The sequence below is a fragment of the Muscardinus avellanarius genome (assembly GCF_963383645.1).
Source record: "Muscardinus avellanarius genome assembly, chromosome: 9".
In the NCBI taxonomy this organism is placed as follows: domain Eukaryota; kingdom Metazoa; phylum Chordata; class Mammalia; order Rodentia; family Gliridae; genus Muscardinus; species Muscardinus avellanarius.
The window spans coordinates 49,127,995-49,152,876 of NC_137795.1; the positions used below are offsets into that span (position 1 = coordinate 49,127,995).

General features: G+C 37.3%; 1 protein-coding gene across 1 annotated transcript in view; it reads left to right on the plus strand.

Moving 5' to 3' along the window:
* PTPN12 (protein tyrosine phosphatase non-receptor type 12) overlaps positions 1-24,882 on the plus strand; it is a gene marked incomplete at both ends in the record, with an annotated part of 117,463 nt that overhangs the window by 41,060 nt on the left and 51,521 nt on the right. Inside the window, one exon of the mRNA XM_080701888.1 lies at positions 14,248-14,356. Within this exon, the coding sequence (XP_080558014.1) occupies positions 14,248-14,356 (109 nt within the window). The remainder of the gene's footprint in view (positions 1-14,247; positions 14,357-24,882) is intronic.

The window sequence follows — 24,882 nt, forward strand, 5'->3', positions numbered from 1 at the left end:
GGATAAGAGATATGTCTGACAGGCAGTGAATTATAATCCTTGACTGGCAGCAGCAGTAGTAATGGGACAAAAGACAGGTGTGATAAATACTGTCGTGACTCAGAATATGTGCTGTGTAAGAACCGGATTTTGGCACATGCTTGTAATCCCAGTACTTGGGAGGCTGAGATGGGAGGATCACAGGTTCACAGCCAGCCTCAGGGACTTAGTGTGGCCTCTGCAGCTGAGACCCTGTTTCAAAATAAAGAATAAAAAATAGGGTGGGGAATGCAGCTTGGAGGTAGGATGCCTCTGGGTTCAATCCCAGGTACCGAAAAATAAATAACCGAATTTTGTCCTATCCACCACATTATCTAAAACCTGAAACAGTACCTAGCATAGGTTAGGAGAAAATGATATGAAATCAGTCATCCTAGCCCTGTGTGATGGTGCATATCTGTGATACCAGTGTGTGGGAGGCTGAGACAGGAGAATGATTGCAGGTTTGAGTCCAGTCTCGGCAACTTAGCAAGACCCTGGTTTCAAAATAAAAAGGGCTGAAGAGGCCGAGTGCCCTCGGGTTTAATATCCAGTACGACAAAACAAAACCAGTCATCCTCCTGGAGGTGATAATTGAATCTGAATTTTAACCTTTTCATTTTATTTCTATCCAGTATTGAGATTTTTATGCCTATTAGATAATACTGGTGGTGATTTCAAAAAAGTAATTTCAGTAGATTGGTAAAGGAAAAACAATAAAATTTTCAGAGGTTCAGGAGTTAGTGGTTCAACAGGAAGTATAGGTTTCTCTTCAAAAAGTTTGGTCTGTTGACCACAGCTTTGTAGCAGTCTGGCCTTGCAAAAAATAACATATTTTCCATATGGTAGTAAATATGTATTGAGGTCTCTTAAACCTGTAAGATTGACACTTTTCCTGTGCTGTATTTGTTTTGGCAAATATAAATATGAATTCTGTATCCGCGCTATTAACTTGGGGTCTTTTTCTGTTTTATATTTTTACTCAGGGTTGAAGAGAGTTGATGTAATTGTGGTGTAGTATGTTAACACTGGAACTTGATACTCTGTTTTACTGATTGTTTATATTATATATTTTGGAATAAGATTGATGATGGTTTGCTTTTGGTCCCCTGCAGAGGCTAACAGGGACTACAGTGACTGTTCTTTCCTGAATCAAAGTCAAGAAATAAAATCAGATGGAGGAAGGCATAGTCAGAAGCCATAGTTTTAATACCTAGAGTTTATAATATTTGATTCTGTAGGAACATTTCAAGTTGGGATTGGCTTGGAAAATTCACAGAACCAGTGAATAGAGGTAACTTTAGGTAAAGGAAAATGAAGAGACAGGTAAAAGAGGTAAGGGCCGTGTGAATTAAAAAATAAATCTAAAACAACACATTTTTGCTGTATTTACTATACTGATTTTCTTCTTTTCAGCAATATAATGCATGTGAGAGAACTTTATTAACCTTTTTGGGGTGGTATTTGACTTTTATTTTCATAAAAATATACCTTCAAGGTAGGGAGATGTCAAACTTGCATTACAAGTTTGTACTTCTTTTTCCCTCAGGGGACAGGAGTTTTTCCTCTAAGAAAAATATTTACTTGTCTAGCCTGTGTGGGGGCGGGGGGACTGTTTTTGCTTGTTAATTTTTTATTTTTTTTCTTTAGTTTTTATGATTTGCCATATATCAAATTCTTTTTTTTTTAATTTATTTATTTTTATTGGTGCACTGTATTCATACATCATAGTAGGATACATACTTTTGTAGACATACATGCACACTTTTCCCAGTCAGCCCCCACCCAATCCCCACCCCATTCTCTCCCTATCCCTCCCTCCCATGCTTGGCTTAGTAGTTGACATCTAGTATTATGGCAATTTATCTAAAATTAAAAATGATAATCTCACATAACAGTTTCATTTGTCTGATACCAAGCTTTTGATGACTTAAAGATAACATTTCAATATTTCTTTTTGCTTTCTTTCTTACCAGAGAATATTTTTTTCTATTTTTTAGGTGAAACTATCATATATTTATATATTTATTTTTCAGAAAAAAATCTATCCTAATATGGAATATGGACTCTAGGTACCCAAAACGATCTTGAAAAAGAACAAAGCTAGGAGATATATATTTTCTGATTTCAAACCATATAAAGCTACAATAATTGAAACAGTGTAGTACTATTCTAAAGGCAGATATATAAACCATGGAAGTTAAATAAAAGCCTAAAGCTAAATTCTTCCCTATATTGTCAAGTTATTTTTGACAAGGTTTCCACAAACATTTGGTGGTGGAAATATTAATCTTTTAACTAAATATTGTTAAAAAATAATAATTACATGGAAAAGAATAAAATTGGACCCTTACCTAATCCCATATACAAATATTAACTCAAAATAGATAATAGACCTAAATATAAATCTTAAGACTATAAACTTTTAGGAGAAAATCTGGGTCATAAAACCTCACAACATTGAAATTGGCAGTGATTTCTTGGTTATGATTTCAAAGGCACAGGCAACAGAGGAGTATACAAGCTCCCTAAAAAAAAAAATTGTATATCCAAAGACAATGTACACAGAGTTAACAGTTAGTAATAGAATGGGATAAAATATTTCCAAATGCTATATCTGAAGGTGTATTAATATTCCAACTAGGAATCCTAAAAATTAACAACAATAAAGGCAAGCAATACCCTTTAGAGATAGGTAAAAGACTAACATAAATAATGAATCTCCACAGATAACCAATCTTAGTTGTTTGTTGGATGGAAAATCTTGTTTCTCTAGTTCTGGAGTGTGTTACCTATTTCTTCTTTGTAGTTAATCTCTTTGAGTATTTTCTCTAGTGCTGGTTTTGAAGACATAAATTCCTTCAGTTTCTGTTTGTCATGGAAGCTTCTTATTTCTCCTTCTAATTTGATAGAAAGTTTTGCTGGGTAGGAAATTTTTGGCTGGAAGTTGTTTTCTTTCAGAGTTTGGAATATGTTACTCCAAGCCCTTCTGGCTCTCATAACTTGGTTTGGGAAGTCTGGAGTGATTCTAATTGGTTTGTCTCTGAATGTCACTTGGCCCTTTGTTTTTGTTGCCTTTAAGATTCTCTGCTTGGCTTCCACAGTGGTCATTTTGACAATTATGTGGCGTGGGGATCCTCTTCTCTGATCCTGTCTAAAGGGAGTTCTATAAGTTTCCTGGACCTGTGTATCGACCTCTTGCTCTATGTCTGGAAAATTTTCTGCTATTACTTCCTTGAAGAGATTGTTGATCCCTTTGGTTTCACTTTCTTTTCCCTCCTCTATTCCAATTATTCTTAGGTTAGCTCTCTTAAAATGTGCCCATATTTCTTCAATATCAGATTCCTGCTGTCGGATATTTTTTTCTAGATTAGAAACTATGCGTTCATTTTTGGATTGCTCATCTTCTAAGAGCGAGATTCTGTTCTCCATGTGTCCTAATCGGTTGTTTGTGCTTTGAATTGAGGCCTTTACTTCATTAATTGCATCCTTTATCTCTTTTTGGCTCTCTCTGAGTTCTTTTCGAAGCACCTCTATTATTTCTACAGTTATTTTCCTGATTTGATCTTCTAGAAATCTCTGATTTTCATTTTTATCGGGTTCTGATGTTGTGGGGTTGTGGGCATTTATTGCTCCAGTATTATTCCTCTTTCCCATGATTTCGGATGTTTGTGCCTTCTCTGGGTTCTTCCCTTGGGTCACTATGACTTCACTTAAGGTGCTCTGGATCTCGAGTCAGTAGTATCTCAGACCCCACTACACCTTTACTGGGTTGTATCACAGAGTCTCCGACCCAGAGAGTCGATAGAGGCTGCTTTAGACTGTGGGGGGTGCCAGGTTGCACGTTCTCCTATGGTGTGATATCTCTGCCACCGCCCCTCCCCCACTGGGTCAAGTCCCAGGGAGTACAGTACTGGGATTTGACTCACTGTTCTTGAGTACGCAGATGTAGCTGTACTGAACTCGTTGAATTCTCTGCTGCTGCCGCCGGTGGCAATATGGCGCCGCTGCTACGCCCTCGGCTGTGGGGCTGGTGTTTTTCTTCTTGGTTTTGGTTTCCACTCTGAATCCCTGCAGCGTGTGCTGAGCTCGGCCACTGGGAACTTTAGATGCTCTCTGTGCGGAGAAATCCCGCCTGGCTGTTCCGCAGTGGCTCACCTCGGCTTGCTGTAGCCGTCCCGTGAATTCGCCGGCAGTATGGCGCTGCTGCCGCCGCGTCTGCCGTGTCCTCGGGCGATAGGCCGGTTATCTCCTCTGTGGCTCTGTTCTCAGTCCGCTTTCTCTCTGGAGCCTGGTGATTTTTTGTTTCACTGGTGATGGTGTTTTCTGGCTATGAAAGGCGCTGATTTGTGGTAATGGAGGTTTGTTGTTAGCGGGGCTCTTAAGCCCCGCTTTTCTCGGTCGCCATCTTCCCGGAAGTCTCAAATTCTTGACATTGAGATCCATTGCTGTACCCATTCAGGGAGGTTGATAAAACGAAGTTGGAGAGATCTTAGCTTGTAGTTGATGGAAATTGAACCCCAGTTTCTCTGACTTAAAGCTGCCTCATTACCAAAGCAGGGTGGCATAGACCTATAATCCCCGTACTTGGGAAGCTGAGACAGGAGGATCACAAGTTCGAAACCACCCTCAGCAACTTAAGTAAGACCTTGTTTCCAAATAAAAAAATATAATAGGGCTGTGGGTATAGCTTGGAGGTAGAATGCCTGTGGGTTCAATTTCCAGTACCACAAAAAAAAAAAAAAAATACACATTATGAAGAAGAAATGGAGAGAAAAAAAAGCAGGGGAGAGAACACGACTGGTCGGTTTCTGATTTGCATCTGTTTTCTCTGAATATTGTCACCCGACAATACCTGAACAGTTTATTGATTCCCTGCTTTTTGTTATGGCTTATGCTGATAGTGCATGGTATTAATAGAAGATGATGTCTGCATCTTCAGGTAACTCATGTCCTATCAGATATGGTGTATGTACATATTCAGATAATTTTGCATTGGAATGTGTCCTAGATTAAAGAGAGCTAAGGATGGGGATGAGGAAGCAGTTTGGGAGCAAATGGATGATGGAGATGTATGCCAGTATTAATCTCAGGAAAGTGTGTGTCGCTGAGAATTGAACCCAGGGGCCTTCTACAACTCTGAGCTATACTCCCAGCCCTCTTTTTATTTTTTGTTCGGAAACAGAGTCTCATTAAGTTGCTGAGAACCTCACTGAGTTGCTGAGGTGATTTCTGTGCTGAGGTAGTAGGAAGCAAAGACAAATACGGAATTAACTGAAGCAGAACAGTTGACATGAGTGTTTTTAAAGTTATGACATTGAGGAATTTGAGGCAGTGGTGTATGGCCTAGTAATAGTACAAGAGGTCTTAAGCTCTGGTATTTAGTTCATTTATATACTGTGTTATTCCAAAAAGAATGAGTTAGCTTAATTTCCATTTCAGTTCAATTTTTTTGGTATTGGTTTCTTAGCTTTTGTGATTTAAAATCATATCAACAAATTATATACTCTCAGTTCAAAGTCTGCTCAGCAAATATGTAGAGAATTAGATATATTTTACGGGTGGAGCTAAGACGATTTGAAGCTGGCTTGTATGGGGACTAGGTGAAGTAAAGGGAGGAATCAAGAATGACTCCTGGGGTTTTCACCTGAGCAGATGCTGAATGGTGGTGTTATTTGGGCGTATTTGTGATGCCCACGAGACACTCAGTGTAGCCCAACAGACAGCGATTTGACCTGAGATTTAACGAACCTCACATAACACATTCACAGTAGCTTCAGTCCTTAGATAAACAGTGAAGCTTTTCTACCCTTTAAGAACCCAAATCTTGACACACAAATAGATATCTTAAACGAAGATAATCGTGTTGTTCATGACTTTTGGGGTCCTTTAAGATTTATTGTTTGGTTTCAGACTATGAGTTATAGTTTTGTTTTAAAAATATAGAGAAAACAACGTATTTGCAACTTTAAGACAAACTGAATATCAAACTAATATTTTGTTTGCATCCATAATTATAATGTAGGGGTTGGAGATAGAGCTCCATGATAGAGCACTTGCCTAGCAAAAACAACAAAATGCCAATATAGACAAAACATTTCTATGACTTGTATGAGAAGGCACAATAATCTTGAAATTGCCAATATTTATTATTATTATTATTTTTTTTTTTTTTTTTTTTTTTGGTGGTGGTGGTGGTACTGGAGGTGGAACCCAGAGGCTTTCTACCTCCGGGCTATAATCCCAGAACCATTTTATATTTTTATTTGGAAACAGGGTCTCAGTAAGTTGCTGAGAGCCTCACTAAGTAGCTGAGGCTGGCTTCGAACCTGCGCGATCCTCCTGTCTCAGCCTCCCAAGCGCGGGGATTACAAGCGTGCGCCACCACGCCCGACAAAATCGCCAATATTTAATATTGTTTGTTTTGCATTAGATATAGTTCTTTGAAGTCCAAAAAAAATAGTTCAGTCGCTGTATTCAATTTTATAGGTTATTAGGGAGACAGCTGTTGAAGTACTTTCAAGAAGTAATAATAGAGTGATGTTTTATTGACTTACTGCAGGGACTGAAGAGCAGTTAAGAATGGAAGCTTCAAGAAAAGCTTCACAAAGGAAGTAACACTTTAGCCAGAGTCTTGTTAACTTAACCAGTAAGAGAAGAAATTGTGAAATGGTCATGTTTAAGGAATGGAGGGCAGCTGCTGGTTGAGATTGTAAGGAATTTTGTATGACTAAAATATTTTTAAAAAGAGGCTAGGAAAATAAGCAGCATTCAAAATATTTTATAATTTAAGAAATTCGTAGTTCATCTTGAAGGTAATAGGCTCATTGGGGGATTTTTTTTTTTTTTAGTGTGGTGCTAAAATGATCATATTTGCATTTTATTTTGTTTTATTTATTTTAGGTGGTACTGGGCTTCCTGGAAGCCCTTCTACCTCTGGGCTACACTCCCAGACCTATTTTTATATTTTTTATTTGGAAACAGGGTCTCTTAAACCAGCGTCGCTGGCTTCGAACCTGTGTGTATGATCCTCCTGTCTCCGCCTACAAGCGTGCACTGCCACGCCCTGCTCCTATTTGCATTTTAGAACAGTGACTGATAGAGGAATGCAGTTACTTTATGTGACTTTTCAAACCCTTTAAAAGTAGACTTTATTGAAAACATCTAAATAAAAAGCTTTTGTATTACCTGAGTTTTAAAAATTAGCACATGAAAAAAAAAGTATATCCACTAGCTTATATTTCTGCCCAGTAAAGATAGAAATGATTCACAAAGTCCTGAGCTTTATGATTATGTGACATAATTATGTTACTTAATAAATGGATTGTTTTATTGATGTTTAGTTCAGTGCTATTTGCATATAATCTGCCACATAACAGTTTACTTATAATGTTTTTTTGGTATAGTATGGCATGTTTCACAACAATGAGGGTTTTGTTTTGTTTAATTTCCTAGCAACAGCTTCTCTAGAGGCAATGGAGTGATAGCAAGGAAGTTAAATTATTATATATAGATATTTTGCTTCACATAAAGTTCATTTTTATGAACTTTTAGTTCATTATTAATGTATAAAGCACTCTTTGGACATTAATATGGATGTAGTATTAAATAGCAAAACCTTTAGGCCAAGTAAAATCTTATTCTAAGATTATTCAATGTAAAAGCATCTAGGAATATGCTCTTAAGAATATAGGTCATTAAGAAAATGTATTTTCTTTGTATATTTACTCTAAGAATAGGAAATGATGTGTTCCAATAGTATATATAAAGGTAAATAGAACTTGAAAGGGAAAGGTTCTTTCTTTTTTTTTTTTTTTTTTTTTTTTTTTTTTTTTTTTTGTAGTACTGGGGATGGAACCCAGGGGCGTTCTACCTCTGAGCTACACTCCCAGCCCTATTTTTTTGTCTTTTTATTTTTGAAACAGGGTCTCACTGAATTGTGAAGAGCTTCACTAAGTAGCTGAGGCTGTCCACAAACCACAATCCTCCAGTCTCACCCTCCCAAATATTGGGATTACAATTGTGCACCACCACACCCAGCAGATGGGGAAAGATTATTTTGAGATGAAGAACTTCAGAAACTCTTTAGACGCACTAGGTCTTAAAAGGTGGTAAAATTTGGAGATGTCTAAGTGGAAAATGACCACAAAGAAGGGAAGAAAAAGCATGCACAGAAATGTAGAAAGATTATTATCATGGGAATGTTTTTTATGTAGAATCTTGGAAAGCAACTATTTGTGGTTTTTTGACATTTACACACAGGTGATGTATAGTATCACCGTGTCCTTGAAGTGTTTTATGAGGTGGAAAATTGACTTAGAATAGCCTTGATTTTCCCATTTGCCACGTCTCAGAATCCTTCCATTTGTGCTCTTTTGGTTTCTTACAGGCTGTGCTTTTGTTTCACTTGCTGCTCAGCTATGATCTGCTTTCCTTCCTCCACACCAATTTTTTGTTTGCCTTTTATAACTGTATTTTTTCCTTCCTTACTCCTAGTTCTTCCAGTTTTCTATGAGAAATTCCAAAACACATTTTTCTAAAATTATTTGATGCTATCAGCTTATGCATAAAATACAGAGGAACCTAAGAATTGTTGAAAATCAAAATTTATTCCCTCATGCTAATCAACCATGCTAATTAGTCCTGCTAATTAATCATGTTAATCTAATGCTAATGCTAATGCTAATTAACAATGCTAATCTAGTACTTCTAGATCCTTATATCAGAGGTCCTCAGAACTTAGTAAAGATAGCAGCAGCAGCAACTTAAAAATGCAGATCCCCGGGCCTAACTCAGACCTACCAAATCAGGAATTCTGTAAATGGGCCCAGCAGTTCGGCGCTCCGCGATTCTGAAGGCAGTTCTTGAGCACTCACCTTTGGTAGGCAAGCTGCTTCCGGTACACAGTAGTTCCAGGATGACTTACTGGCTTGGAATATGTAACTCTTTTGATCTTTGATCTAGGAAATGTTTTAAATAAATAAATCTGAAGTAGCAAGCAACATTTAAAGAGTTTTAGGCCAGGCATGGTGGTGCACACCTATAATCCCAGTATGTGGGAGGCTGAGACAGGAGGATTGTAAGTTCGTGTCCAACCTTAGCTACTTAGGTCCTCCACATCTTAGACCGTTTCAAAATAAAATAGGGCTATGGGTATAGCTAAGAAGTAGAATGCCCCTTGGTTCAATCTCTAGTACCACAAAAATGATAATGAAAAAATAAAGAGTTTTAGTAATTGACTCTAGTAATAGTTAACATCGACTAAGTGTTTTCTGTGCTAGACTGAGGTATCCAGGGTGTGACACTGAATGGTTAAGTATGATCATTGACATGCAACTAGAAAGTGGAGTTCCAGAATTTTACTTCAAGCAGCTAACTATAAAGCTGACTTTGGGTAGGAAATAGTAAGACATGGCTTTTAGTATAATTGGGTAGAATTTTCTTTCTTTCTTTTTTTTTTTTTTACAGTACAAAACAAAGCCTTAATTTGTTTCATAGACCACCTTTGTATCTTTGACAGGCATAAAAATTTCTAAATATACTCTTATCTATCTACCCATCTATCTGTGTATTTACTGTGGTACTGCAGATTAAACCCAGGGGCATTCTACCCCTAGCCCTTTAATTATTATTATTTTTTGGGGGGGGGTGGTACTGGGGGGTGAAACCCAGAGGCTTTCTACCTCTGGGCTACACCCCCTGCCCTGTTTTTAATACTTTTTTTTTGAAACAGGGTCTCACTAAGTTGCTGAGAGCCTCACTAAGTAGCTGAGGCTGGCTTCGAACCTGTGCGATCCTTCTGTCTCAGCCTCCCAAGCCCGGGGGATTACAAGCGTGCACCACCACACCCAGACTTTTTATTTTTATTATTTGTTTTTGTGGTACTAAGGATTGAAGCCAAATGCAACATTTAAAGAGTTTTAAACTTTGAACTACACCCCTAGCCCTTTCTAAAAATGTTTGTTTGTTTGTTTGTTTGTTTGTTAGTTTGTTTGAAAACAGGATCTCCCTTAGATTGCTGAGTTGATCTTGAGCCTGAGATCCTCCTGCTCAGATGCACAAGTACTGGGATTTCAGGCCCAGCTAACCCTTTTTGTTTTGCAACAAAATCTTGCTAAGTTGCTGAAACTGGCCTTAAACTTGGAATCCTCTTATCTCAGTCACCCAAGTATTGGATTTGCAAGGGTGTGCCAGCATGCCTGGCAAATATAAATATATACACATGTATTTAAATTGGCACATAGTACTTGTACATACATGTGGGCTACAATGTAGTATTTTAATAGGTATTTACAATATGCAGTGACTAGATCCAAGCTAAGTGTACAATTTAGGTAGACTTTTATTTTTATAGAACCTTCATCATGTTAAGCTTGAATATGTAAAGCATTCCATGGTGTGTCAGACTTTATGAAAAACTGAATAAATAAAATTCCAAACTTAAGTATTTATTTGTGATACAGAAGTATTCTCAAGATTCATCTTATGAGTAACAGAATATCATTTCACATAAAAACTTGGTACTTTTCTCAGTAACATAATTGTTACATAGAAGAAAGGCTGAGAGTGATTGTACCAGGTATTCTAGACCTACATTAATATTTCAAAATTCAGCCCCCTTTCCTTACACCCCTACCCAATTTTTTATTCTTTATTTTGAAACCAGGTCTCACTGAGTAGCAGAGGGCCTCGCTAAGTAGCTGAGGCTGTCCGCGAACCGCGATCCTCCAGTCTCAGCCTCCCGAATGCTGGGATTACAAGCGTGCGCCACCACGCCCGGCTAAATATGCATTATTTTTAATACAAAGTTATGAGATCATGAACAATCTTTTTAAATTTCCCATTATGTTATTTTACATTTAATTTTTTGAACAGGTGATATATTCCTGCCCAGAAGATATGAAAAGAATGAATGGTATCTCTTTTCCATTCAGTTTTCACAGCTAACCATTTCCCTTCTCCACAGATGCCATTGTTAAGTTTTTCTTCCAAAGATGTTTTATGCACATGAACAAGTATATACAAATATATTTTCACAATTTTCTTAAACACTAGTAGTAATGTAGTATACACATTGTTCTCTGCTTTTTACACTGCATAAAATTTGATTGTATGAATGAAACAAATCTAGTTAGCCAGTCCTGTATTGATAGCTTTTGCTTTATTATTTGCAGTCTTTTGCTATTACAAATGCTGCTTCCTGCCCTACCTGGAGGACAACTTTATAGAACACAGTTCCTGGGCTAAGAGGTTATATGCACTTGTAGTTGCCAAGTTTTCTTCCTTGGAGGTGTGGTGTTCATTGTTCTTTTCCACCAACGCTGTGTTCCACCCCCTCACCAACAGGTTTACTTTTAGAATATAGTTTTTTTACTCCTAACACTTGTATATATTTTGAGAATTTTATTATCATAGGAAAAAGCATCATAAATATGGGAGATTTTACTTTAGCATTTTGTCAATACAGAACAAGATTCTAAGTCTTTTCATCTTAAAGAAAAATATATATTTCTGATTTAGGTCTCTTAACATTACAATGATAAAGTTTAGTAGTTTTTCAAAAAAAAATAAGGTTAACCATTTTATGTGCCTATTTGTAAAATTATTTTAAGTGCTTTATTTTAAAATATAATAAGGCAGTATTCTAATTAAAATCTATGCTTTTCCTGGGGATGGTGGCACATGCTTGTCATCCCAGTACTTGGGAGGATGAGACAGGAGGATCGCACAGGTTCAAAGCCAGCCCCAGCTACATAGTGAGGCTCTCAGCAACTTAGTGAGACTCTGTTTCCAAATAAAATATAAAATAGGTCTGGGAGTATAGCTCGGAGGTAGAATGCCTCTGGGTTCCATCCCCAGTACCACACACACACACAAAAAAAAATAATCTGTGCTTTAAAAAATGCAGGCATAACATTCTTAGTAGCTTAAATAGCATCACAAGTAGCAACAAGGATAAAATGGTGAAAAAGCTAAATGTTACCAGACTTCTTTTTCATCGAATTTGTACTTAATAGCTTTTTGATTACTAAATCAGAATACTCTGAATATGTCTTTAAGTATGAAAGAAAGTAGGATCCTTTGAAATTAAATTTTAGCAGTGTAGTTGAGTAGAATTTAAACAATTCACAATGCTGACTTTCAGTTCTTCTGAAAGCAGGAAGTGTATTACTGACACGCAGAAATATTCCAGCCCAAAGAACATCCCTACTGCCATATGTGGTAAGAATTTGTCACTAACCCACAAACCACTTCTGTAATGCAGTGAATAAGCAGAATTGGTCATTGTTGGACATTTCCAATCCAATATGAAAGAACTTTGTTTTGCAGTGTTTTGTAAGTAATTATTAGCTTATGGCTAGGAGAGAGAGCCTGGCACCCCATGGGTGCTCATAGTTTATTGAGAGAAGGAATAAAGAAACCTGTACACAATTCCTTTATGCATAACTTTAAAACTGTTATTGCAACCCTTAATTTAAAAAAAAAGAATTATTTACGCTAGACATGGTGGTGTATGCTTGTAATTCCAGTGCTTGGGAGACTGAGACAGGAGCATCGTGCAGGTTCGAAGCCAGCCTCAGCTACTTAGTGAGGCTCTCAGCAACTTAGTGAGACCCTGTTTCCAAATAAAGTACAAAAAATGTCTGGGACTATAGCCCTGAGGTAGAAAAGCCCCTGGGTTCCACCCCCAGTACCCGAAAGAGGAAAAAAAGAATTATTTAAGCACATTAAAGACTGGATTTAATGGGTGCCATGGCACACCTATAATCCCAGCTGCTCGGGGGCTGAGGTAGGAGGATCCCTCTAGGCCAAGCTGGGCAATGTAGAGACTACCTCTCAAAATTATTATTTTTTTTATTGATTAAATAGCGATAGCTTTTATAGAAAACATCAAACATTTAATATTTGGTAGTGCTCGGATCCAAGGACATTTTGCTTCCGAGTTATACTCCCAGCCCTTTTTATTTTATTTTTTATTAGTGCATTGTATTTATACATCATAATGGGGTAAAAAGAAAAAAAAACCAGATATACACATCACCCAGCCAGCCCCCACCCAGTCCCCACCTCACTCTCTCCCCTCTCCCCATCCCTCCCTCCCGTGCTTGGTTTAGTGGTTGACTTCGATATGAATAAGTACATCATGTGCTTTAAAGAGTTTCCCTCTCCCCCCTTTCATCACCACAGTTAGGTTGTCTTATTTGCTCCTCTATAGGATCTCCTTTTTCACCTGGAGTTTCTCCTATGACCCCTTTTCACCCTAGCTTTCACATATTAGGGAAAGCATCTGATTCCTTACTTTTTGCGACTGACTAATCTCGCTTAGCATAATGTCCTCAAGATACATCCATTTCCCTGAAAATACCACAATTGTATTTTTTTTTATGACTGAGTAAAATTCCATTGTGTACATATCCTACAGTTTTGTAATCCATTCATCTGTAGATAGACATCTTGGCTGGTTCCACAGTTTGGCTATGGTAAATTGTGTAGCTATGAACATAGATACACATACATTAGTTTAGTAGTTTGGTTTCCTTTCTTTTAGGTAGATACCCAGAAGTGGTATTGCTGAATCAAATGGTAGATTTGTTCCCATTCTTCTGAGGCTTCTCCATACTGTTTTACAAAATTTAAAAAAAAGAAGAAAAAAAAAAAGCCAGGCGTGGTGGCGCACGCTTGTAATCCTAGCATTCAGGAGGCTGAGACTGGAGGATCGCAGTTCACAGACAGCCCCAGCTACTTATTGAGGCCCTCTGCAACTTAGTGAGACCCTCAAAATAAAGAATTAAAAATAGGGCAGGGGGTGTAGCTTGGAGGTTGAAGGCCCTTGGGTTCCATCCCAGACCGCAAAAAGGGGGGGGGGGCAGGGCATATGCAGTGGTCGAGTGCCCCTAGGTTCAGTCTTCAGTAATGGGGGATAAAATGAGCTAAATATACTGATTGAACTGGTGAATGCTATCTTTAAATAAAATTACTTTTATTCTAGTCCCTTTTACTTCTCATTTGGAATAAATATTAATCTTATATTTGCACTTTTATGCTAAAAGAGATTGTCTTAAGGGTTAATTATTAAGAGATGGGGAAATTTAGAGCTTAGAAAAACAGGAAAATTTGTTGTGATGAATTGGGTCAGCAAAATTCAGTGAAGACCTATTTGTAAATCATTAACATCTTGAGAATATCAATGTTTCTCTAAACTTGAATTTTATTTTTTTATATTTTAAGCGATTAAGAAGATTATCTACCAAATATAGAACAGAAAAGATTTATCCCACAGCCACTGGAGAAAAAGAAGAAAATGTTAAAAAGAACAGATATAAGGACATACTGCCATGTAAGTTTGAAATGCCCTTGATAGGACAAATACAAATGCTCATTAGCTTTACCTAACTGGCTTCATTTTCCTGAGTTGTTTGTTAAGGAGATAGTAATTAACCTTTTTCAAAGTACCCTACAAAATAATAACTTGTAATTGTGCTTCTTGCTGTTTATTCTGATAGTTTTTGTCATTGTTTACTTTTTATTTTTTCTTTAAAAACTACTGTTGCTCTGTTAATAAATTACTTTTCAATAACAAAATTCCAAGTGAGAATATCTTTTGTAGATTCTCTGTTCAAGTAAGTTATTTCAAAAAAGTGAATATAAACATGGAATAATTTTATAAAATGCTAAAAATGATTCTCTTCACAATACAATTAAGAAACCTAGTTGATTATTTGCACATGAATAAAATGGACCATACGATGCCTCAAACATCTATGTCTACTATTCTCAGAGATCTGAATATGTATTTCTGATCATATGTCTTCAATTGATATTATATCTAATACTATTATATTTCTAGACTAGATAGTCTTCTGCGCAATAACTTTAACCCACATTTTAAATGTGCCCTCATTTTATAAAATAAAAACTTTGCCTGGTACCTATCTCTTAAAGCTGCCAGTAGGCTTTCTTAAGTGTCTTGAAATAGCTACATTCCATTACACCATTTACATAATTCTCAGTGATTTTTATTTGTTTTCTTTTTTGGTTGAGGGGTACTGGGAATTGAGCCCAAATGCATTTCACTTCTGAGCTATACCCCCCAGCTATATCTATCTATTATTTATTTTTGGGAACACAGTCCTCCTAGGTTGCTGAGAGTCTCACTAAATTGCTGAGGTCGATCTTGAACCTGCAATCCTTCTGTCTCAGCCTCCCAAGTCCTGGGCTTACAGGTATGCACCACTATGCCCAGCTTCTCAGCCTTTCTTAAAGCTTCTCTTTAAAATGTCCTTGATAAAATGTAAAGCTCCCGGTGGCTTTTTTAATTCCTAGGTTCACTGGTCATTCTTTGGTGTTTGTTCTTTTAACTATTTTGATGTCATTGACCAGTCTGTTTCTGAGAGTTCTTTCATGATAACTCTTTTAGATCATCTCCTCTTTCTTTTGTCTCCTTTTCTCTGTTCTTTGCTGATTTCTTGCCCAAATTTAACCCTTCCTCTTTTCTTCTTTCTGTTGTTGTTGTTCTACCTAACCACCTGTGGAATATGTTGACGGCCACTGGTAGCTGATGAGACAAGTAGTAGCATAGGATAACGGTGAGGAGTCTACTGTAAGAAGTTTAAATCCTGATTTCACTATTTGGTAGATATAAGACCATGGACTCATCTTCTCTGTGCCTGAGTTTTCTTATCTGTAAAATGAAGATAATAAAAATACGGCAGGTAGCTGGGCGTGGTGGCGCGCGCTTGTAATCCCAGCATTCGGGAGGTTGAGACTGGAGGATCGCAGTTCGCGGACAGCCTCAGCTATTTAGTGAGGCCCTCTGCAACTCAGTGAGACCCGATTTCAAAATAAAGAATAAAAAATTGGGCAGGGGGTGTAGCTCGGAGGTCAAATGACTCTGGGGTTCCATCCCCAGACCCGCAAAAAATTAAAAAATAAAAATAATAAAAATAAAAATATGGCAGGTGTGATGGCACATGTTTGTAATCCCAGCTTTTTGGGAGACTAAGATGGGAGAATTGCAGTTCACAACCAGCTTCAGCTACTTAGGCCCTCTTCAACTCAGTGAGACCCTGTTTCAAAATAAAGAATTAAAAAAATAGAATAAATAAAGAATAGCTTGGAAGTAAAATGCCCCTGGGTTTCATCCCCAGTACCTCAAAAAATAAAATAAAAAATAGATAAAAATACTTGTGTTAGATAGGTCTAAGCGTTTTATATTTACCTACAAAGTAACTACTCTTTACACTTTTGCAAAACACCCTGCTTTCCTCAGGCTGCTGTGACAAAAGCACCATAAATTAAGTGGCTTATAAACAACAGCAATGTATTTCTTACAGTTCTAGAGGATGGAAATTCCAAGACCCCAGGCACCAGCAGATTTGGTGTCCAGTGAGGCTTTTCCCTAGATGGTACCTTCTTAGTGGAAGGGGCAAATAAGCTTCCTAGGGGCCTCCATAAGACCACTAATCCCACTCACCTGATTACCTCCTAAAGGCTCTTCATGTTAATACCATTGCATTAGGGATTAGGTGTTAGCATACAAATGTGGGGGGGGTGTGAACATTCAGACCATAGCACTAGTCTACCTCACAGTAGGGTTGGCTTGGGTTTCTAAATCATTTTTATTAAGCAAGATAATCTTGAAGTTATCTTATAGTGATCTGGGTCTTACTCAGAAACAGTCTTTCCACTTTTTTTCCTGTCATCTAGAGGAATCATGAATTGCTTCAGCTTTCCTCTTTTATATGTTATTTCATAAAAAAGCTTTTTCATAAAAAGCACCAGTATGTGCTGGTGATACAGCAAAAAGTAAACTGGCAGAAAATCTTGCCCTTGTGGTGTTTATGTTCTAGTCTAATTGGTAGTGAGCACAGTTAACAAAGTTTGTCATATAATGATTACTGCTATTGAGAATAATAGGAAGGATGGGCGTTGCGGAGGGTTGGGAAAGCTTTAAATCTGAATAGGTGTAGAGAAGGTCAGTAATGTGCTGCTAATCCAGCCCTCTGAAAAATAGGAGCCCTAGTTTATATTGTTTGCCTTTTTTAATGCATTTTGCAGATGGTAGGACTGAAAAGAGTGAGGTTAAATGCTCATCACATAGCTGACAGCTTGGGGTGAGAATTGAAGACATTTTCTATCCAAAGCTTTTGTTCTCAGGATGATTTTGTCCTTCAGGTGACAGTTGGTAATGCCTGGAGACAGTTTGGTTGTCATTTCCAGGGCCTGGGGGACAAGGGAGTGACTTACTGGCATAGAAGAGGTAGAATTGAGGGGTGCTGTTACACATCTCGGCACAAGTAACAGCCCACCATGCAACAGAATCATCTAGACAAAATGGCAATAATGCTAAAGTTGAGAAACTTTACCCTAGAGCTTAAGCCATAGCACAGTCAGTATGATAGTGCCTTCTGTTTTTCTTTAGATTATTTATGGGTTTGGTAAGTAGGTTGTCACTTATTTTCATTTGGAAAATTATATTGAAATTAATTGCACTTAGGTATACTTACTTATACTTACTTGCTGTTAGAAAATCAGTTTCCTTTGAATGTTTAACATATCTAGTTTTTTGTTTGTTTGTTTGTTTGTTTGTTTTTGCGGGTCTGGGGATGGAACCCAGGGGCATTTGACCTCCAAGCTATACCCCCTGCCCTATTTTTTATTCTTTATTTTGAAACCAGGTCTCACTGAGTTGCAGAAGGCCTCACTAAGTAGCTGAGGCTGTCTGCGAACCACAATCCTCCAGGTCTCAGCCTCCTGAATGCTGAGATTACAAGCATGCGCCACCACGCCCGGCTAACATATCTAGTTTTGTACAAATACTATTTTAAAAACACCTTTGAGGTGTAATTTACATACCATGAATTTTAAGTATACAACTCAGTTTTTGTTTTGTTTTTGTGGTACTGAGGATTGAACCCAGGAGCATTTTACCTCCGAGCTACATCCCCATCCTTTTTAAATTTTGAAACAGATTTTCACTGAGTTGCTAAGACTGGTTGCAAACCTGTGATCTTCCTGTCTCAGCCTTCCAAGTGCTAGGATTACAGGCATATACCACCATGCCCAGTTCCAACAATTATTTTCTTTTCAGTATAGAGTTGTACAAAAATCAGCACAATCCATTTTTAGGACACTCCAGTACCTCCAAAAGATATATAGTTTTTAGCCCCTGGGATTGCTTCATCTTTCTGTTTGTATAGCCTTTTCTTAGGAGTGTGTGTGTGTGTGTGTGTGTGTGTGTGTGTGTGTGTTTTACTGGGGGTGGAACCCAGGGGCTTTTCTACCTCCAGGCTATACTCCCAGACCTATTTTATCCTTTATTTGGCAACAGGGTCTCACTAAGTTGCTGAGAGCCTCACTAAGTAGCTGAGGCTGGCTTCAAACCTGTGCAATCCTCCTGTCTCAGCCTCCCAAGCTCTGGGATTACAAGCGTGCGCCACCTCGCCCAGCTGATTATGTTTTTTACAAGTATAGCTTGTTGTGCCTGGTTTCTTTCATTTAGCACATTTTTTTAGTTCATTTGTGTTTTAGTGTGTATCCGTAGTTAATTCCTTTTTATTGTTAAATATGATTTCATTGAATGGGTTATATCACATTTTTACTTTTCCATTCACCTGTCAATGAATGTTAATAAATAAGGCTGCTGTAAATATTTTCATATAAATCTGTGTGTATATATAATCATATATAAGATCATATATAATAAGATCTTATTTCTCTTAGGTGGACATGAATGAATAAGATTGCTGGGTCTGTAGAATTTTATGTTTAACTTTTTCAGAAACCACTTAACTGTATTCTGAAGTTGCTATTCCATTTTGTACTCCCAAGTGTAATGTGTAAAGATTCCAGTTTCTCCACATCCCCACCAACAGTTGTTACTGTGGGCTTTGTGAGACCCTGCTTCTGGCTGAGTTGCCCAGGCTGGTCTCTAGCAATCCTTCTTCCTTAGCCTCCTGAGCAGCTGGGATCACAGGTGTGCACCACTTTGAAATTTTTTATTATAGTTACTCTAGTGGTTCACATGCTTCTGATTTGATTTTTTTCATGCCACTTGTATGTGTATGTATGTGTGTATTTGTATGTGTATGTATGTATACATACGTACTTACTTTGGTTGAAAAGTCTATTCAAATTATTTATACCTTTATAGTTTTTTTTAATTTTACCAAATTATGAGTTCATAATATGTTCTGGATATTGAGGCAAGCCCCAGAATTGAGAACTTTATGCATACTTTTAGGTCAGAGGATCACAGACCTGTTTTCTCCGTTGAAAAGGCTAACAGAGCTAGTCTTTGGAAGTGGTGGATCAAGGTACTCTGCCTATTCTGGCATTAATTATGAAGATTATTTAATTTATTCGAGCTAGGATTTAGTTTATAGGTTTCTCTATTCTTGGAGGTGGCAGTATTTGGATATTTTCTTTTTGTTGCTGCAGGTTGTTGTTCAGGATGAAGGAATAAAAACCTGTGATTTGAAGGAGCCTCTTGTGTAGCCACTCTTGGTTTTATCTCTTGGGATTCCAGACTCTTGGGAGATTGTAGAGACAGTCAGCAAAACCATGGAGAGAAATTATTGGTTTTATTTATTTGATATTTATTCTTTCTCTTCATATGTAATATATAAACAGAATAAATTGTTTTTAAAATTCTGAACAATATAAGGTGCTCATATAATGTAGTGCTACATTTGTCTGTGCTTTCCAGCATAAATGGGGAATTTTAAAACAAGCCTTTCTGTGCTCCATTTTAAAATTAATGATTCAAACTTAGTGCAGAATGTAGGACACCAAACACTTGTTGGGTTTTTGTCGTTGTTGTTGTTTGTTGTGTTTGTTTGTTTGGTTTTCGTGTGTGTGTGTGTGTGTGTGTGTGTGTGTGTGTGTGTGTGTTTACTGGAGTTTGAACCCAGAAGCATTCTGCCTCTGAGCTACATTCCCAGCCCTATGTTGAAACAGAGTCACTAGTTGATGAGAGTCTTAAACTACCTACTGAGTCTGTTCTCCAACAGACTTCTCCAATCCTCCTGTCTCAGCCTTTCAAGTACTATAATAGACGTGTGCCACTTGTGTTTTGATTTGTTTTCCTCAGTGTCCATCTGTTGAATGATTGGCCATAGGTGAAATGATATGGCAAAGTGTTGATAATTATTGAAACTGGGTAATGAATATATGAGGATTAATTATGCCATTCTATGTTTATTATTTATTTATTTTTTTTTTTTTTTTTTTTTTTTTTTGGTGGTACTAGGGGTGGAACCCAAAGGCTTTCTACCTCCGGGCTATACTCCCAGACCTATTTTATACTTTTTTTGGAAACAGGGTCTCACTAAGTTGCTGAGACCCTCACTAAGTAGCTGAGGCTGGCTTCGAACCCGTGCGATCCTCCTGTCTCAGCCTCCCGAGCGCGGGCATTACAAGCGTGCGCCACCACACCCGGCTCCCATTCTATGTTTATATGCTTAAATTTTTTCATCTTAGAAAAAATTTTTTAAAGAAATTCCCAACCAAATGGATGGAACTGGAGGACGTTATGCTAAGTGAAATTAGTCAGTCACAAAAAATAAGAATTCAGATGCTTTTTCTAATTTGCAAAAGCTAGGGAGACAAAAGCTAGGGAGTCGTGGGTAACAAGAGGAACTCTACATGAAGGAGATTCTATAGGTGAGCAAATAAGGTGACCAAACTGAGGGGAGAAGAGGGAAATTTTCTAAAGCACATGATGTACTTAATCAAACATACCAAAGTCATTCACTAAGCCAAGCATGGGAAGGGGGAATGGGGAGGGAATTGGGTAAGGGCTAATTGGGTGATGTGTACACGTATGTCTTCTCCACCATTTTTTATCCCATTGAGATGCATGACTACAATGCACCAATAAAAAAATTAAAAAAAAAGAGATTCCCAACCTACATGTAAACCTAGCATGTAGATAGCCACTCTTTTTTTTTTTTTTTTGGTGGTACTGGGGTTCCTGGAAGCCCTTCTACCTCCGGGCTACACTCCCAGACCTCTTTTTACATTTTATATTTGGAAACAGGGTCTCCTAAGCCAGCGCACGCAGCTAGCTTCGAACCTGCGAAATCCTCCTGTCTCTGCCTCCCAAGCGCGGAGATTACAAGTGTGCGCCACCACGCCCGGCTAGATAGCCACTCTTAACTACTATTTGAGAAGCATTATTATTTGTATTAATGGCTATTAGAAACATGTATTGAGAACCAAAATGTAACAACTATTGTACTTTGTCTCTGAAATATTCTGAACAGAGACTAATATGTGATATAAAAATGTAATTAATTGAGACCAATCCCCATCACTGGCAAATTTGATAAGAGGAAGCTTCACATAATTACTTAACCATCATTAGTCTAGCTAGTGACTATTCTTATCTACCAGAAGCATTTTTTTTAATCCCAAATGGCATTAAAAAAGTGGAGGACATGTAGGGTGAATAAATAAAAGAATACTGATAAATATGTAAATATCTTAACTGGAAACATAGAGAGGAGATGAATAATTTTCATCAAAGGCCGGTATGTTTCTTATATGTCCCTTTCTACAAATTTTTAAAGAAAAATATGTTAAAAATTTAACTAATTCAATCAGTAGAACTGGACCCTAGTACTTTCTATATACAGTTTAGGCCAGTGAAAAATAAGAGTTTACTAAAAAGTGTTTTCATATCTGTTTGGCATTTCTTTTTGTATTTTTTTATTTATTGTCCATGGATTAGGAGATAGTAGGGCAAATTTTATATAATATACTTGATTTAATATTAGAGGAGGCTCAGCAAGTGGTATTTAAGACCTCTAGTATTTTTACAGGTTTTCTACCAGAGGATCATAGGTTCAAGGCCAGACTCAGCAACTTAGCAAGGCCCTCTGTAATTTATCGAGAACCTGTTTCAAAATAAAATGAAATAGGCTGAGGCTGTAGCTCAGAGGTAGAACAACCCAAGGTTCAATCTTCAGTACCAAAAAAAGACAAATTCTGGGGTGGGGGGAGTTCAAGGGAAGACTAAATTTTTATCTTATACCTTTCTTACAGGTTTAGCTTTTTTAAGCATGTAGATATTTCTTTTTGTTAGAAGATAAAAACACAGAAAAATACATGTAACTTTATAAAAATCACTAAAGATTTCTTACCCTGTTTTTACATTCCCTAATAAGAAATATTATTGGACAAGCTGGGTGTGGTGGCATAAGCTTGTAATTCCAGTACTTGGGAGACTGAGACAGAAAGATCACAGTTTGCAGCCAGCCTCAACTACATAATAAGCCTCCCCCCCCCCCCGCAAATTAGTTAAACCCTGTTTCAAAATAAAGAAAAAAAAAATAGGGCTTGAGGTGTATCTGGGAGGAACAGTGCCTCTTGGTTCAATCCTCAATACCACAAAAAATATATATTATTGAATATATACTGCATATTATTATTAGTTAGGTATTGGGGATTGAACATTCAGGTGTTCTACTTCTGAGCTAAGTCCCCAGCCCTTTTACTTATTTTGAAACAGGGTCTCAGTTGCTAGACTACTCTCAAACCTGCAATTCTCCTGTCTCAGCCTCCCAAATACTGGAATTACAGGCATGTACCCCCACAACCAGCTAGGCCACACTCAGTGTTGGGTACTTTTTATGTATCTTTTTTTTTTTTTTCTATTCAATTCAGTTAACCATTTCTTTTTTTTTTTCATATTTATTTTTAATTGGTGCACTGTATTCATACATCATAGTGGGATACATACTTTTGTAGACATACATGCACACATTGCCCAGTCAGCCCCCACCCGATCCCCACCCCGTTCTCTCCCTATCCCCCCCTCCCATGCTTGGCTTAGTGGTTGACATCTAGTATTATAGCAATTTATCCAAAATTAAAAATGATAATCTCTCATAACAGTTTCATTTGTCTGATACCATGCTTTTGATGACTTAAAGATAACATTTCAATATTTCTTTTTGCTTTCTTTCTTACCAGAGAATCTATTTTTTTCTATTTTTAGGTGAAACTATCATATATTTATATATTTATTTTTCAGAAAAAAAAATCTATCCTAATATGGAATATGGACTCTAGGTACCCACATCGATCTTGAAAAAGAACAAAGCTAGAAGATATATATTTTCTGATTTCAAACCATATAAAGCTACAATAATTGAAACAGTGTAGTACTATTCTAAAGGCAGATATATAAACCATTGGAGTTAAATACAAGCCTAGAGCTAAATTCTTCCCTATATTGTCAAGTTATTTTTGACAAGGTTTCCACGAACATTTGGTGGTGGAAATAATAATCTTTTAACTAAATATTGTTGAAACATAATAATTACATGGAAAAGAATAAAATTGGACCCTTACCTAATCCCATATACAAGTATTAACTCAAAATAGATAAAAGACCTAAATATAAATCTTAAGACTATAAACTTTTAGGAGAAAATCTGGGTCATAAAACCTCACAACATTGAAATTGGCAGTGATTTCTTGGTTATGATTTCAATGGCACAGGCAACAGAAGAGTATACAAACTCCCTAAAAAATAAAAAACATATTGTATATCCAAAGACAATGTAACCAGAGTTAAGAGTTACTAATAGAATGGGATAAAATATTTCCAAATGCTATATCTGGAGGTATATTAATATTCCAACTAGAAATCCTAAAAATTAACAACAATAAAGGCAAACAATACCCTTTAGAGATAGGTAACAGACTAACATAAATAATGAATCTCCACAGATAACCAATCTTAGTTGTCTGTTGGATGGAAAATCTTGTTTCTCTAGTTCTGATGTGTGTTACCTATTTCTTCTTTGTAGTTAATCTCTTTGAGTATTTTCTCTAGTGCTGGTTTTGAAGACATAAATTCCTTTAGTTTCTGTTTGTCATGGAAGCTTCTTATTTCTCCATCTAATTTGATAGAGAGTTTTGCTGGGTAGGAAATTTTTGGCTGGAAGTTGTTTTCTTTCAAAATTGGGAATATGTTACTCCAAGCCCTTCTGGCTCTCATAACTTGGTTTGGGAAGTCTGGAGTGATTCTAATTGGTTTGCCTCTGAATGTCACTTGGCCCTTTGCTTTTGTTGCCTTTAAGATTCTCTGCTTGGCTTCCACATTGGTCATTTTGACAATTATGTGGCGTGGGGATCCTCTTCTCCGATATTGTCTAAAGGGAGTTCTATACGTTTCCTGGACCTGCGTATCGACCTCTTGCTCTATGTCTGGAAAATTTTCTGCTATTACTTCCTTGAAGAGATTGTTGATCCCTTTAGTTTCACTTTCTTTTCCCTCCTCTATTCCAATTATTCTTAGGTTAGCTCTCTTAAAATGGGCCCATATTTCTTCAATATCAGATTCCTGCTGTCGGATATTTTTTCCTAGATTAGAAACTATGCGTTCATTTTTGGAATGATCATCTTCTAAGAGCGAGATTCTGTTCTCCATGTGTTCTAATCGGTTGTTTGTGCTTTGAATTGAGGCCTTTACTTCATTAATTGCATCCTTTATCTCTTTTTGGCTCTCTCTGAGTTCTTTTCGAAGCACCTCTATTATTTCTACAGTTATTTTCCTGATTTGATCTTCTAGAAATCTCTGATTTTCTGTTTTATCGGGTTCTGATGTTGTGGGGTTGTGAGCATTAATTGCTCCAGTATTATTCCTCTTTCCCATGATTTCGGAAGTTTGTGCCTTCTCTGGGTTCTTCCCTTGGGTCACTATGACTTCACTTAAGGTGCTCTGGATCTCGAGTCAGTAGTATCTCAGACCCCACTACTCCTTTACTGGGTTTTATCACAGAGTCTCCGACCCAGAGAGTCGATAGAGGCTGCTTTAGACCGTGGGGGGTGCCAGGTTGCACGTTCTCCTAT